This window comes from Pan troglodytes, chromosome 1 (genome assembly GCF_028858775.2).
Source record: "Pan troglodytes isolate AG18354 chromosome 1, NHGRI_mPanTro3-v2.0_pri, whole genome shotgun sequence".
NCBI classification, from domain to species: Eukaryota; Metazoa; Chordata; class Mammalia; order Primates; family Hominidae; genus Pan; species Pan troglodytes.
The window spans coordinates 66,494,103-66,509,769 of record NC_072398.2 but is presented as its reverse complement, the minus strand read 5'-3'; the positions used below and the strand labels follow the sequence as shown (position 1 = coordinate 66,509,769).

Here is a 15,667-nt window from a genome sequence, read left to right as displayed (position 1 = left end):
CTGGCTGCCCCAAGCATGTCCCTCCCTCTCAGAGCTTGTTTCCTTCTCTGGATGATAAAGTGTTCAGACCCACTCCACAGAGCTGTTGTAAGGACTAACAGAGCTCAGGGCCTGCCACAGTGTTGGTCCCTGTCTTCCTTCCCAGGCCCTTAATTTCAGGATCCTCCCTGGTGTCACCCACAGAATCCCTCCTTAGATCTGTGCTTAAGATGTGATTCTATGGGGATTTCTACCCCATGTTCCTGAAGTCTGATCACTTTACTCAGACTATCAATAGGGAAGAAATAAAGGTTCATTTAAGGTCCAGATCTGTGTATAAACAGATCATTCAACAGAGAAGAAAACATTTTTTTAAGTAGTGGTAACCAGAAAAAAATGAGAGGGATTCAGTAGGATGAAAAAGGAGAACAAGCAGGCAATTAGCAGAGGAAGAACAGATTTTGATCCTTGCAAACCTACCCCCAGGGTCTCACTGTGTCCCTCAGGCTGGAGTGCGGTAGAGTGATCTCAGCTCATGGCAGCCTTGACCTCCCCAGCATAAGCCATCCTCCCACTTCAGTCTCCCAAGTAGCTGGGACTACAGGCATGTGCCACCACACTCTGCTAATGTTTGACTTTTTGTAGAAACTGGGTTTTGCCATGTTGCCCAGGCTGGTCTTGAGCTCCTGGGCTTAAGTGATCCACCCTCCTCAGCCTCAGTGCTCACAGGCATGAGCCACCGCGCCTGTCTCCGTACCCCCAAATTCTTTCAAGCACAGTTCAACCCTTATTCCCTTGGCCCATGGAATGGAGCAGCCTCATGTACAGAGTGGCTTCATATACCTCATCTCAGATACTTCTATGAAATTATAAAAAGAATAATAATTTCTTGAATATAAATTACAAAAGATTTGTAATTGAATTTAATTACAAATTACTTTTAAAAGTAAAAATCCTACAAAAGTCACCACCTAACTGATGATGTCTTGCTACTTGACCAAGGGGTACTGACCCCTGCACTGTTACAGGCAGAATTGGAAATGGCTCATGCCGAGTCCCAGCCAGGTGGGCAAAAGATATGGGCTCTGAAATGACAGTGGGCTGAGCCCAGTCCAATCCACACAACAGCCCAACACAAGTGGGGCTGTCACGAGCTTAAAAAGTCACTGATCATAGCAGCCTCGTTAGAACCTATCCCTTCTCTTGACTCTGGCAGGTACCAGGTGAACATCGAGCTCTCCCTGTACTTCTGTCTGTGCCATGGAAGCTTACTCGCCTGTCCTGTGGAATTCCCAAAAGCCAGCTCCTCCCCAGAGCTCTCCACAACACTTCCCCTTTCCCCTGACCCACACAGCACTTGAAGACAGGATGTCATATTTGACTTTTGCTTTTATTTTATAAGAATATAACATGCTGAAACAGGAAAATGGGGATTGCAAACATCATTCATATCTAGGAAACCAGCTCCATTTGTCACAATAAATAAATATTTAAACAGTGAGGAGTTCCTGACAGGCTCCAAGAGGTTCCCAGCACATTCAGAGGTAGAGTCTGGTAGAGAAAGGGAGACAGTCAGGCTGAAACCCCTGCTGAGATTCTCCAGTAGAGGCAAACTGAAATTACAATAATAAATAACAACAGCACCAACAATAACAAAAACAATGTTATGACAATCACAGAAAACCAATGATACAATACACTTAAATAATCTCCTGGAGGAGCTCATGGTACAGAGAGAACAGTGTTGATTATCCTGGGCCACAAAGGGGCTGCCCTGGGTAGTTCACTTCCCCAGCCTGGGCTCTGCCGCAGGAGTTCCCATCAGGAAATGTTTGTTCAGTGATGCCCTGAGGTGACAGGCAGGTTCTGATTATCCCCAGTCCTGCCCTTCGAAGCAGCCTCTCCCCCGAGCTTCTGCACTCTAAGGGTGCCATGGTCCTGGGCCACCTCTGCCCACTCCAGTGTTCATCTCACGTCTGCAGGAAAGAAACACAAGGCTCCCCTTCTATCTCGGGGCATCTCTTTTTGCCTGTTCTCATACCACAAAAAACACTGGCTGGATTTCAGCAGGACTCTCAGGGACCGCCAAAAGACTTATTTCCTAGCATCCTTTTCTGCCTCGTTCCACACTGCGGGGCATGAGAGCTGGAAAAGCCACTCCCCGAGGCCTCCACACTTTGTTCTCCTGGGCCCTGCCTCCAAGAGACAGCACAGAACTCAGAGAGGGCACATCCAGGAAGAGGCCCCAGGGCGGGCCTGCTCACAGGTGGACCCTGCTGCAACACAGGGTCAGGGGCCACCTGCAGGGGGCCACCCAGAGCACTGAGCTGGATTCAAGTGAGCCTCCTTTCAGGGCTCTCCACTGACTTGGAAAGGGCTCACAGGCCAGTGTTTGAGGTATAAATATCTCGCATGGGGCAAGAGTCACATCAGCTTGCTGGCCTTGACATGACTGCAAGGCTGGACAGACACACAGGAGTGTTACGAGGTACAAGCTAAGGGACTCTGGGCTAGCCCAGAGGCCAGTGAGGAGGGCCAAAGGGGAAGACTCCACATCCAGGGTCCCTTCCGTGCCCAGAACAGTCTGGGAATTAGGAAAACAGGATGCGATCAGAGTCAACTGAGCAACAGGCAAAACAGCTGATCGGGATGTCTTTCCTCCTCTCATTTTCATGGTTCCCTTTATCCACATGTTTCCTAAACCACACTAGAACACTTCCTTCTCCGGTGAGAACGAGAGCCAGTGCTAACCCCCATACCACGTTTTTCCCCCACAGAGAGCCCCACCAACCCTCATCATTAGCCCTTATTCACAGGTCCTGGAAGTGGGCGGCTCCTCTCCAGCATGAGTCCCACAGTATCTGAAGGAGAGACTGCTGCTTCCCAAACAGGCTGCTGGAGCGCATTTTTTTTTTTTTTTTTTTTTTTTTTTTGTCCTCTTGCACTTGCTTTGCAGAACCTGCCTCCCACACAGGGGCAGCCACCTCGGGGATGGGTGACTCAACCTCTCTTCCCGGCTGGCTTCCTCACTGCCGTGGAGACTCAGGTGTGTGAGGGCTCGGCCAGGCTGCAGCTGGACAGAGTGGCAGAGGCGGCTGAGGCTTGGGCAGCCAGGTCCCGGTAAGCGGGCGACTTCAGGAAGCGTGGGTAGGAGTCCTTCTCCATCAGGGTACGTGTCTTCCCCTGAGCCGCATCAAAGCATGTGGCTGTGGCGGTCTGCAGGTTCATCCTCGTCAGCTCGCGGGTCTCATGGTCAATGTTGACCTACGGGAAGGAGGATACACACAGGGTGAGTTGGGGAAGAGGGTGGGCATGGCTGAGGGAGGGCCAATGGCAGGTTGGGCATTGGAAAGAGCACCGGATGCTGCATCAGGAAGTGGTGGCTCCTGAGTTGATCACTAGCTTTTCAGCTCTGGGCTTGTACCCACATCTGATCCAGTGTCTGTCCTCCAATCTCTCAGAATTAACATGAGGATCTATCAAGAATGTATACAAACGCAATCCCCTTTCACCCTTTCTTCTACAGCAACCCTGCTTCAAGTCGCTATCAGCTCTCCTGGGATTTGCACCAAGGCCTCCTACCTGGTCTCTCTGCTACCTTACCCCCCACCCCTGTGGTTTGTTCTCTACCCAGTTGCTACAGTGAGCCTTTAAAAACCCAACTCAGTTTGGTAGCTCCTCTGTTGTCTCCTCATGTCTTTCAGAGGAAGAGCCAAAGGGCTTGCTGGGCCCATGAGGCTCCCCAAGCCCACACCTGGCCATCCTCCTCATGCCTGACCTCATCTCCTGCTCTTGCCCTGCTCTACACAGGTCCATTTGCTCATCCGTGACTGTGACAGGCAGGCTCTGGCCATTGCATTTGCTGCTTCCTATGTTGGAATGTTCTTCCCTCCCTGAATTCTTTCTTATCTCTGTTCATATGTCCTCACTTCCCTTTACAGAATGGAAAACCTTACGTCTTCCCAGGCCCTACCTCTGGTACTCCCTGTCTCTCATTTCCTGCTGTATTTTTATGAGTGCATAGCTCATCACCTGGCATATTTTTGTCTAGTTGGTTATTGGCATCTTCCCCCATTAAAATTATAAGTTTCATTAGGTAAGGGACTTTGTGTGGCTCACTGTGACATACACAGTGACTGTAACAGTGTCTTGAATATAATTGGGGCTCAATACACCTTTACAGAATTATGTGGAATCAATCAGCGATCAGAAAACAAAAATAAGGTACAAAAGTAAGGCATTACTCTTATCTCTCCACCAGGTGGCGCTGTGTTCTTTAGCAAATGCAGCTGCCATGCGTTTAGCGGCCAGGAGAGAAGGTAGACAAAAAAATCACAGACCACAGACCAGCAGGCCTCAGGCAGGTCAGCCTGGGGACTGAGCCAGGTTACATAAGGTCCCTGTGCTGACCTTGTCTCCCCAGTTGGTAAGTGTTTTAAGCCTCTAAAAACGGATGGGTTTATAAAGGTGGGTATGGACAGAAGTCGAAAAACCTGCCAACACAGCCTGCCCCATCATGAGTCTTAGGGTTAAGCACCCAGGAGTGGCACTGGGCCTGGCTTTCCTAGTCTCTGGTCACAGAAGCCCACTCACCCCTGTGCCAAGTAAGGCCCTTCTACCTCTACACCTAGCCCTTCCTCCCCACTAGCCCTGATTCTCAGAGGGGAAGGAGCAGGCAGGGTCGTGAGGATTCACTGGGCATATGGGGGCTCTAACCTCTTTAGGGGCCTCACTGCAAATGAACTCCTCAAAGATCTGGTGTGCCCTGGAGGCCAGCTTGGTAGCTGATCGGATCTTCTTGAACTCCTCACAGGCCAGCCAGAACTCCAGGTTCTCCTCACTGAACTCTGTCTTCAGGAAAGCGTGGAAGGCAGCCACTCCATCTGGGGTTGCGGGAAAGAAGAGGAAATAGGTCAGCCGGAGAGACAGCAGGGAATACAAGAAGAAAGGAAAGCAATTGCACTTAATGGCTCTATTTTTAGAACATAATTTTCTTGAACAATGACCTGCCTTTATATGTTGAATAGAGGCTGGCACACTAGGGGATCATTATTATTATTATTACTACTACTATTATTCTGCCCAGGCTCTCAGCAGTCCTGGGGCTGGCTCCAAAGCACATGAGTACACACGTGCCACCCAGAGACAGACACAAAAGGCTCCTACTCACTTTTACTGCTCAGCAGCAGGTCGAACGACTCTCTCCACCCCAGCACATCTTCTGAGAAGTTTCTACTAAAAGACAAAAAGCAAAAAAAAGAGTAAGAAAAAAAATCAACAAACCAAAGCATAGTACAAATTCTAGCCAGAACTCTGATGGAAAACTGCATAAAATTCACAGAAAGGCTTGCTTGGTGATTGCTGAAGCTGACACCTCAAACTCTTAGTTGGACTTAGGGTAAGCAGTAGTGCTTTCTAGAGCACAATTCAGCAACCAGAAATCAAAGCCAGGGACTCTTTAGTCCTCAGTCAATATCTCTAAGCCTGTCTCGTCTCTGTCCAAAAACTATTTCAATTCCCCTGACTCTCAAAGATTTGTTTTGTACACCTTCCCAAGGAAATAAGGTCCTCATAAATAGAGATTACATCTACACATAACTCCAGAGTTTGGTACAGTTGATAGCCAATATCAAAGAGTTTCTAGGCAAGGTGCATACTAGAAAACTTCAAGTGGTCTTGGATTCTGTCCTAGCCCTGGATGCATGTACAATGAATCCCGAGGTGGGAGAGTCTGGGAACTAGGCATTCATGCCCTGTGTGCCCTCATCCGTGGATGGACTTGGAGCCCTGGAGCCACCTACCCACTCACCCATGAGCCAAGTAGTCGTAACAGACCAGCAACAAGTCCCACTAAAATCTCTAGGGAGGTGTTGCCAAGGTCCACTTAGCGTGTCCTGGCTTCTCCTTGTATTTCCCTCCTTATGACTCCCTTCCCACTCCCTTCCCTCGCGGAGCCCTGAGCTGGTCAGCAACACTTACTTCTCTTTGCTGTGTTTACTGCCCCACTCGAACTTGCCAGTACTCCCAGTATCGCAGCCCAGCTCTGATTTGTGAAGAAAGATCCCCAGACGTGTCTTGAACTCTTTGGCTCTGAAAAACAAATCAGGAACATGAAAGCATTCTCTCATTTGCTCAGCCAGTGTGGAGAGGTTTATGGGTCCCAGAAGAGCTCTGGGTGGCGCCACCCAAACTTTAGCCTCAAGAGTTCCTGGAAACTCTTGGCTGTCCCCAGGCCAAGAGTGCTTCTCTTATCAGCATCATCAACCCCAAAGCAACAAAAGCAATGTTTGAGCTATGCTGTGGTAGGTCTTACACTTTCTGGGTAATACACACGCTGCATATATGGGCTTTTCCCTAAAGTCACACTGATCTCTCTTCGTGCCTGTTGATTCAGAAAAGAACTCAGCATTCTTTTCAGAAGTATTTCTGAACTGTGTGGGAAACTGATTCCTGCCTTCATCTTTACTTTTTCCTTCCCAGCCAGTAACGATTGGAAGCTGTTGAGTAGCTCTCTGGAATATGGACACATCCTCAACAGTGGGAGCCCCCACCCCCACACACCCCACCAAAAAAAAAAAAAAAATCTCCCTGTCTTCCAGGGGCAGAGGAGGCAATGCCCCTAGCTCTGGTCTGAGGAATGAAAAACAAATGCTTAAGAAATGGGCAGGCTCAGTGCTGCCTGGAAATGTCAACGTGGCCTTCCCGCAGCCGGGTCTTCAGCAGGTCACCTGAGCACGACTGCAGTTTGTCAGAAGATGGGGATGGCAGCAAGCCGCGGGCCCTTGCTTCCCTTCCCCTTGCTTTCTCCCTGCTCCTGGAATCTGAGCACGTGGCATCAAGTGCGCCTCTACCTCTCTACTCAAGCCTCTAGCGCCCCATCCCCGCGCCCACCCAGGTCCCCAGGCCTGCCGCTCCACTCCCTAAGAGTTGGTGGGACTTCCCCCAAGCAGTTAGACAACCTCCCCTTACCTCTCCAGGCAGGTGGTGGGGAAGGCGGCCAGGGTGCGGCACATGGCTGCGGGCGCAGGGCAGCACGTAGTGGGCAGGATGGTGGCAGGCTCCAGGAGGCTCCGCGAGCGCCAGGAAGCAAACGCGCGGTAGCAGGTGCTAGTCAACTGCGGTTGGGTTTAGCAGCCTGCAAGCGCCCAGACTGAGCGGCCGTGGCTTTAATCCCCTCGGAGGAGCGGGGCGGGGCTGGGCACTGCTGACCAATCGGAGGGTGGGGCTGGGCGCTGAGAAGGCGGAGGCGGGGCCCGCAGCCAGACTGGGCCGGGTGCAACTTTCGCGGCAGCTGGAGCACGCGGAGCTGCACCCTCCGCCCAGAGGACGCCGCGTGAGGAAGGAAAAGCGGCAAGAGAATTGGCACGGGGATGAGACGTGCACACCCAGTTTCCTAGGGAAAAGTACCTGCCGACCTCTAGTAACAGCAGGAAAGTCACGCAGCGGTGTCGTGTTGAGAGAGTTTGCACGGGGGTGGTGGGTCTGGGAGGCACACAGGGCTTTCTTTGATCGCAGGTAAGTCTGAGCCTGCTGGGTCCTGAAGGACAGGCGCACAGGGTGCAAACCTGGGCAAAACAGCATCTGATTATACTGATAAGTACCCTTTACGAGGCTCTTACCATGATGGACACGGGGCTAAGTAAGCTCTTCTTCATCATCATCTCCATTTTATAGATGAAGAAATCGAGAATCAGAAAGCTAAATAAACTTGCACAAGATCACAGTTGGAGATGACAGAAAAGTGGAATAGGGATGAGTAATTTATTGAACACCTACTATGTGCTAGGCACATAAGTAAGACTTGCTCAAAGTCTTAGTTATTAAATAACTTGCTCAAAGATGTGCAGCTAGTAGGTGTTGGCTCCAAAATTCAAATGTGAATTTACCATTCTTTTTCCATTGCACATACACACACACACACACCACACACACACACACAAAGGTTAGTACCCGGTCACGGCTATACCTGTGGACGATACTGGGTTTAAGCAGTTAATACCTTATTGTCTCCATCTCTGACATAAAGGTAATAAATGCCCTTCCTCTCACCTCATCTTCCCATAAAGGCATTGGGATTGCTATTAAGAGGCTGTATGTGAGGTTAAAAGTACAGGGTCTGGAGTTAGATTTTCAGGTTTCAAGTCATGGCTCTGCCAGGTGACCTGCTGAAGACCCAGCTGCAGGAAGGCCACGTTCACTGTTAACTGGCTACTGATGGGAGACTAGGCAAACTGCTTAACCTTTCTATGCCTCCATTTCCTTGTCTCTACAAAGAGAACAACTGATTTCATAAGGTGGTTGTGAGAACTAAATAAATTAATTCTTAGTTTGAGTTCCTAGGAACTAGACTCGGGTAGACACTTGCATGCAGGAGGTTTACTGGGGAGAGTTATCAGAATTAAGAGGGAGTAAAGAAAGCAGGTCTGGGCAGAGGGAGGAGTTGAAGGCCATGCCATTTCAACAGAGACCCCAGCTGGTTCCAAGGAATGCCTGGAAGCTCAGCTGGCCCTTTGGAACTGTCCACTGAAGCAAGAGGACAAGGCCCTGGTAACCCCATAAAGACCATTCATTGCATACAGCTGCCCAAGAAGACAGCCTAATCTTAAGGCAGTGCCCTTTGTCAAGAGCAATTCCTGGAGAGAGACTAACACCCTGGGAAATGATGATCACAGTCCCCAAGACGGGATCTGGGTGGCACCGCACAGCATCCGTGACAACATATAAGGTGCTTATATGACAGTGCTCAACATGTAGTCAGCACTTAATAAATGTTATAATAGCTTTCAGTTTTACTTAATAGGGATACTGGGCTTGCTAGCAATAAGGAAAAATAGTGAGTTTTTTGTGCCTCTTGGAATACAGTATAGGCAGTGTATACTGAGGCACTCTTAGTTAAGTACACCTGAGGCACTCTTAGTTAAGTGTACTGGAACAGGAAATAGCTGGAAATTGGATCCTATCTCCCAATTCCTGAGCTAGTACTTTCTCCTGCTCTGATAAAGAAAGCAAAATAAACGGTGCCAGGAGCAGTGGCTCACGCCTGTAATCCCAGACCTTTGGGAGGCTGAGGCGGGCAGATCACCTGAGGTCAGGAGTTCGAGACCAGCCTGGCCTACATGGCGAAACCCAGTCGCTACTAAAAATACAAAAACATACCCAGGCATGGTGGTGGGTGCCTGTAATCCCAGCTACTTGGGAGGCTGAGGCAGGAGAATCTCTTGAACCCAGGAGGTAGAGGTTGCAATAAGCCGAGATCGCGCCATTGCAAAAAAAACAAAGGAATTGATGCACAGTGCACAGACCAGCAAATCTGAGAGCACAAAGCTCCCTACTCTAGATGAACGGCCCTCTCCGAGTTCAACCTGCCTCTTTGTTGCCATGGTTACCTCTTCAGTTTCCAGGCAGAAACTTTTTGAAGTTCACAATTTATCCCAAATTCTCTTCCCAGCAGGTCGGTTCATATCTGCAGTTTCGGTAATGCAGGATGACTCGACAGTTGCTGTAAATCCAGCAAGTTGAGCTCGCTTATGAATTGCACTGGCTTGGACAAAACCTGACCTCATTTTTGCCCAGCACTCCCAGAGCAGATGTGATCTTTTTAATGGATGGTAGCATGGGGGCACGGCTCTGCACCCTGGGTCATCTGAGGTCAGCAGTCTGGGCAAAGCCGTAGTCAAGATTAAATGTCCCACAGCATCCCAGCCATATTGCCTTTCATCTCCTTCAGCTCCCAGCCCCCAGCACTACCCTTTCCATGGAGGCAGAAGTCTAGGTGGGGATCTTTGTCTACTGATAATGGTAAGGGGAAATGAGAACTCTTCCTCCATTTTTCTGATTCAGCTCAGATGATCCCCACAGTGGTTTAGGTCCTCCAAATTCAATCATCAATCTACAAATACATATTTCTTATGAATTTACTATATTCCCAAGTTGGTGGGAAAACAATAGCTTTTAAGGCTCTTCCCTGAATTCAAGGACCTTATAATCTAGCTAAGGAAATAGAACTGCATGGTGGGGAGCAGGGAAAGTGAAAGGAAACTGTTTGTCACAGAAACAGATGTCAAGGGAAGAGGCTGATTGGAGACGGTTGACAGTATTGAAAAAGAAGTGATGGAGCCATGGTAGCCAGTGAGAAGCAGAAGAAGTAGGAGGAGGCATGAAAGTGAAAGAAACAGGAAAAGCTCTTATCATTTGCAGGTACAGCAAAGGTGCAGAAAGACTAAGGAATTTATTATATGCTGCAGAAGCACTTAGGGTTGTGGGACACAATTGGATGCCACTTTTAGATTTAAGAGCGTATCCTGAAGCAGCTGAATGAGGAGGCAGTGATCATCTCCAGCAGAAGTGAAATAGGCAATCACTGGGGACATTTCCCCGCTGGTTCATGACAAAAACTTTGGGCACCCTCTCCTCCTGGGTAGGAGAAGTTGACCAAATTCAGCCTGGTTGTAGGAAATTACTTTTACTATGATTAATGATTACTGTTTAGGGTATTGCATGCAGCTTCCTTTGCTGCTATATTAGTCCTCTCTGGTTTCTTCTTTTCCCTCCCTCCCCACTTCTCCCAAACCTAGACTTGGAGGATGATGTCTAGACTCCTCTGTAAGGCATCTAAGGCTCTAACCACTTGGTCTCACATCCTTTATACACCCTAAATTCCAGCCAAACTCAGCAGTTGGCACATTATCCTGGGCATCATGCTGCCTTATACCCACAAACCCTTGCGCATAAAATTCTCTTGGCCTGAAGGTCCTTCCCCTTCCTGTACTACTCAGTTAAAAAAATATTTTTCAATAAACTGATTTTACTTATATATTGAGATACAATTTACATATAATAAAATGCACAAATCTTAAGAGTACAATTCAATGAGTTTTGACAAATGTATACACCCATGTAACCAATATGTAATCAAGCTATGGCTTCCATCACTCCTCATGCCTGCTCCAGCAAATTTCTCCCCTAAACAGAGGTGACCACTAGTCTAAGTCCTAGAACCATACATTGGTATTGACTTTTCTTGACTTTTCTACCTATTTTTGAGACCTAGCTCAACTGCCTTCTATTCTCTCATACCATCCCTAATTCCTCCTCCCTCCCCGCCATCTGCAAGCAGAGTTGGCCAGGCCTCCTTTGAGCCATCCCTGTTGCCCTGTACTGATAGAATCAATGTACAGTCTGTTTCCTCTGTGCACTCCTGGAGGGCAGGGACTATTGCCTTGGTCATCTTTTTTTATCTTCAGCCCCTATCACCATGCTCAGTTATGCATATGTTCCATAAATGTTGGCTGGGTAGATGGCTTCTGTTTCAACACAAATAATAAAAGCTAACATTTATCGAACACTTACTATGTGCCAGGCTCTGTTCTGTGTGCTTTGACTTGAAGTATCTCTTTCAATGCTCACAATTACACTCATAAGATGAGTAATATATTTTCCCCATTTTACATTTGAGTAAACAGAGATTGGTTAAGTAACTTGCCTATGGCCACAAAGCTATTAAGTGGTCGAGTTGGGTTTTGATTTCAGATAGTCCAACTCCAGGACCTGGGTTCCTAAGCAAACACTACGTCGGCTTGCCGTGTGGTATATTTCTAGAACTCAGAATTGGCTTGCTATGAGAAGAATGAAGCACATCCTTGGGGAATCATGGCACAATGTTCCAGGTCATCCTTCTGTCTTCTGCAGTTTTGTTTCCTTGTATCCTCTCTTTCTTGCTCACTCCATTCCTCCCTCCCCATTCACATTTTCCACTTCCTGTCTTTGCCCTTAGCTGTGATGTCATCACAGGCTCCGGATTTTTCTGCTGCTTCACTTCCCAGTCCCTTGTGTATACAGTTCCCGAGTATGGCTGTGGAGAGTCCCTTTCTCTGCTCAAGTCCCTCTGTTAGCATGTGGGTTTTTATATCTCTTTTTCAGGAAAACTCAGAATTCAGCTCTGTGTTCCCCTGCCACACTTTCCAGCCCATGCTGTCCCATCTTCCTTTGCTCATGGAAAAGCCTGGTTCCCACCTGGGAGGGAGACCAGGGGCAGCTCCCAAAGTCTTTGGGATGTGTCAAAACCCAAGACCTTTGTTCCTCCCCATCCTCCTGGGAACCTGAGAGCTGGGGGATGGCGCCTGGCCCTCTGAGGTTTATGCTTTCTTGGTTCTCACATGCTGGCTTGGCCCTTCCCAGGCCCAGATCTTAGCGTTTTGTGGTCTGAAACCCGTGAGCTTATCTGCCTGACTGTAAGGTCCACTTCACCCCACCCTATAACCCGATAGTCTACCTCCCTCCAGGCTCCCAAACTTTCCCTGCCTGCCAGCGCCCAGCTTCCTCCACCTCTCCCTGTGCTCACCAGCCCATGCTGTCTCCACTCTGCAAACCCCTGCCCACCCCTGCCATCACCTTGCTGCATTCCCTAAAGTACCAAGTAAGTCATCAGTAATAAATGGGCCCATCTCACCTTAACACTTCCATTTCCGAAGTAAGAGAGTTACCTAAGAAGCCTGAGTTTCTAAATGTCTTCCTCTTTCCCACCATACCTCCTCCTTGCCTTCTTCACCTTTGTCACAAAAGTCATTTTTCTGAGAGTATCTCGTTTCCATTCACTAAGACTTAGAAACAAGGCTTATTAGAATCTGCATTTTACTGTAATGATTTTCCAAGACCCTGAGAAGCCAGTCAGAATGAAAGATTAGAGGGGGGAAACGTGAGGCCTGGGATTTGCAAATGACTGAAAGGTGATGTTTATATTTCCCGTCCCCTAGTCCTTTGCAAACTGAGGATGGAGCACATTTTTATTTTAGAACTGGAAAGTCAGACAGGCACAGCACCCCAGATGGTGCCTCTATCTCTAGAAGGAAATAAGCACCAGAAGAAATCTAACAGGTGCCACCCCTAATCTGGGAGTAGAGGAGGGATTCTGACCATCGCTCACCACACCATATTCTCTCACCAAGGCAACAGCCAGTGCTGATGTGTAACATCGTGGGCAAGAGGAAAGTATTCTGCTCTTTGGCCTAACTGTTGTGTCAAGAGAACGGGGATATAGAATAGGTGAGGAGAGAACATTGTTTTACTCTCAAATATTGTGTGTGTTTGTGTGTGTGTGTGTGTGTGTGTGTGTGTAGGGGCAGGGAACTGAAAGACCTTCGCAGAGGAGAACCTCTATGAGTGGCCAACCACCCTCATTTCTTGGAAAACTCAACATATCAGACTACCTCTGTTTCCAGAGACATTCAGTGTTCTCTCCTCCATTCCAAAGCTGCCTTTGAGATGTGGATGCTTACTTGGACAGGTCTAAAACGGCCTCAGGGAGGTCTGGAGCCCAAATCTCGGTGCCTAGTGCAGTGTCTAACACAATAGAGACACTCATTAAATAATGAGTGAATGAATCCCACTCCAAACATGGTGAATATCCTTGGAGATTAACTGTCAACCCTGCCTGCCCCAGATCCTCCAGATTGCAGGCATTCTCAGCTAAACTTCAGCCAGTCAGCTTTCTGGAAATGGGTCCCAGGAGGGCTGAATTATGCAGTGAAACTTATTACTCTGCAGCCCTCTTACACTCCCCTCCCCCTGTGGCTTGCAGTCTCCCAGTGCAGAGCAAACTGGAGCAAAATCAGGGAAGGGTCAAGCAGACATCAGTGGCTCCAGAGCCCAGCTAGAGTTGGAAGCAAGACACCAAACACACATGGCACCTATGCCGACTCCACCTACCCCTCTGTAGGCCTTTAGTGTGAAAAGCCCCCAGCTTACCTTGCCTCCTTCCTCTTCCTCTCCTAGGTATTCCAGAGCAGCATGTACTAGGGAGAATCCGGCTCTGTGTCAGACAGTAAGACGATTTCAGCCAGCTTGGAAGGTTGATGTCTGGTCTTCCTCCAGGCCCTGTCTTAGAGAAAAGGAAACTACCATTTTTAGGGCCCTCCATGATCCAACGCTGGACTCAGGGCCTTACAGATGCCACCTGTACAGAAGGGGAAACAGACATCGGTGCGTAAGTAATCTCCCCACAGTGACACACCTAGTAAATGGGAGTGCCAGGCTAGAAACCCAGTTCTATCCACAAGGTCCAACCCCAGGGCTATTCAATGCCTTGTCCCCATGTTCCCTAGCCTCTGAGCATCTCTCCCCCTGGACCTTGGCTGCTACTTCAGGCCATTTCTCCTCCTTGTTCTAGTCAGAAATTTCTAGGTGCTTACCTAGGCCACAGATGAGACACAAGGACCCCAGGAACAGCAAGCCCCAACATGTGAATACCACACACACGTGCAGAGATGTCAGGTCAGAGGCATGGGAGGGGCTTTGTCATCTCCTGGGAGTTAAGGACCTACTTTCTGTGGGGTACCTCCTCCTCCTTTGAGTCACCTTCCAGGAGTCCCCATGTCAACAGGGAGAGTAGGGGGTGGGGGTGGGGCAGTCTGGTGCAGGGGCACAGAAGAAAAACCATTTTATAGGAAAGCAGGGGAGGCTCAACAAAAGCACCAACACTAGCTGTAATGTGGCGACAAGTTGGAAGGGATCATGCCTCTCACAATGTGCTCACAACACCTGAGCAGAGGGAGAAACGTGGTGTGATGTGTGAGCAGCTGGGAGGCTGGGCCGGCAGAGTGGCGGCGGGGGAGAAGGGCCGGAGAAAGCAATGGGAACAGGTGGTCCTTTCACAAGCTCCCAGGCCCTCAGCCTCTGACACAGCAGCTGTCCTAGAAACAGGCCCAGGTGGACAGAGAGAAGAGCACAGCAGGGGGTGCATGATGTTTTTGCAGAGATAGAAATGAGCTCTCCCTAATAGGCCCCACACATTTGAGCAGGGGGGCACACGCGGTGAGCTGTGTGACTGAGCCTGGGTGAGCCACGCCTCCTCCGCCAGCCATCTAGCTGTAGTGCTGCTCCAAATGTGACCACAGGGGAACTTTCTGGATCCAAGTCCCCAGGCGTCCCAAACACCCTGGCTGCAGTAAACACAATGACAGTCACTAACAACTGGTGTGCACACTTCCACTGTGCTCTACATTTATGGCTCTCACAGTCCTCGTCTCATTTAATCCTCACACTAACCTCTGAAGAAGGTCCTCTGACCATTGTTTTACAGATGGGGAAACTGAAGCATAGAGAGGTTAATGGAGGAAGAGATAGAAGGATCGTGCATGATTTGGTACTGGGTCATCTGACTGTCCATGCAGTTAGCTACGCATTCTGCAGACTTCCTCCATCCCCAGCTCCCACAGTTACAAAAAGTTCTTTCCTGCTCTGAGTTCTGAAATACTCACATTCCCAGCTCCAAGAGGATTCCCAAAATGAATATTTACCTTCTCTTACAGTTCAGTCTAGTCTTCACATCTTGGGAGGGGTTAGAGGGGGCAGAGGAAAGGAACTTTAGCTGCCTAGGTGCAGTTTAAAGAGGGTCTAGGTACTGTGGCTCTCAGCAGCCTTTGACCCTGGGGCCACTCTCTTCATCTTATGGAGGACAAGGCCTTTGGTTCCCTGGAGGTTCACTGAAAATCACTGACATGAGGCAGATTGATTAATAGGATAAAAGTCACACAAATTTATTTAATGTGAGTACACATGAGCCTTCAAAATGAAGACCCAAAGACACAGGGGAAATTGTCCATTTTTATGGTTGGGTACAACAAAGTATGGACAGCCATGTAGAAATATGATTGAACAAAAAGGGTATGATCTAATGCTAATAGACTGAGTG

At 48.8% G+C, this 15,667-nt stretch overlaps 1 protein-coding gene across 2 annotated transcripts; it reads right to left on the bottom strand.

The window, feature by feature from the left end:
* Positions 1-1,350: 1,350 nt before the first annotated feature.
* Positions 1,351-13,843, bottom strand: RGS16 (regulator of G protein signaling 16). Of its 2 annotated transcripts, XM_003308627.7 has the most exons (6): positions 13,723-13,843; positions 6,949-7,544; positions 5,959-6,069; positions 5,150-5,214; positions 4,696-4,862; positions 1,351-3,243 (listed from the first exon to the last, which is right to left on the bottom strand). In XM_003308627.7, the coding sequence occupies exons 2-6, from the start codon at positions 6,990-6,992 to the stop codon at positions 3,022-3,024; spliced, it is 609 nt and encodes a 202-aa protein (XP_003308675.1). In that variant the 5' UTR covers positions 6,993-7,544; positions 13,723-13,843; the 3' UTR covers positions 1,351-3,021. The 2 variants fall into 2 exon arrangements, with proteins under 2 accessions (XP_003308675.1, XP_016789291.1); XM_016933802.4 differs by lacking the exon at positions 13,723-13,843 and having other exon boundaries at positions 5,150-5,211; positions 6,949-7,129.
* Positions 13,844-15,667: the final 1,824 nt, after the last annotated feature.

Coding starts and splice junctions, on each gene's coding strand:
- RGS16 (XM_003308627.7), bottom strand. CDS start 6,992: ATGTGCCGCACCCTGGCCGCCTTCCCCACCACCTGCCTGGAGAG. Junction 4,863..5,149: donor CCTGCTGCTGAGCAGTAAAA/GTGAGTAGGAGC, acceptor CCGCAACCCCAG/ATGGAGTGGCTGCCTTCCAC. Junction 3,244..4,695: donor GCAGTGAGGCCCCTAAAGAG/GTTAGAGCCCCC, acceptor TCCTTCCCGTAG/GTCAACATTGACCATGAGAC.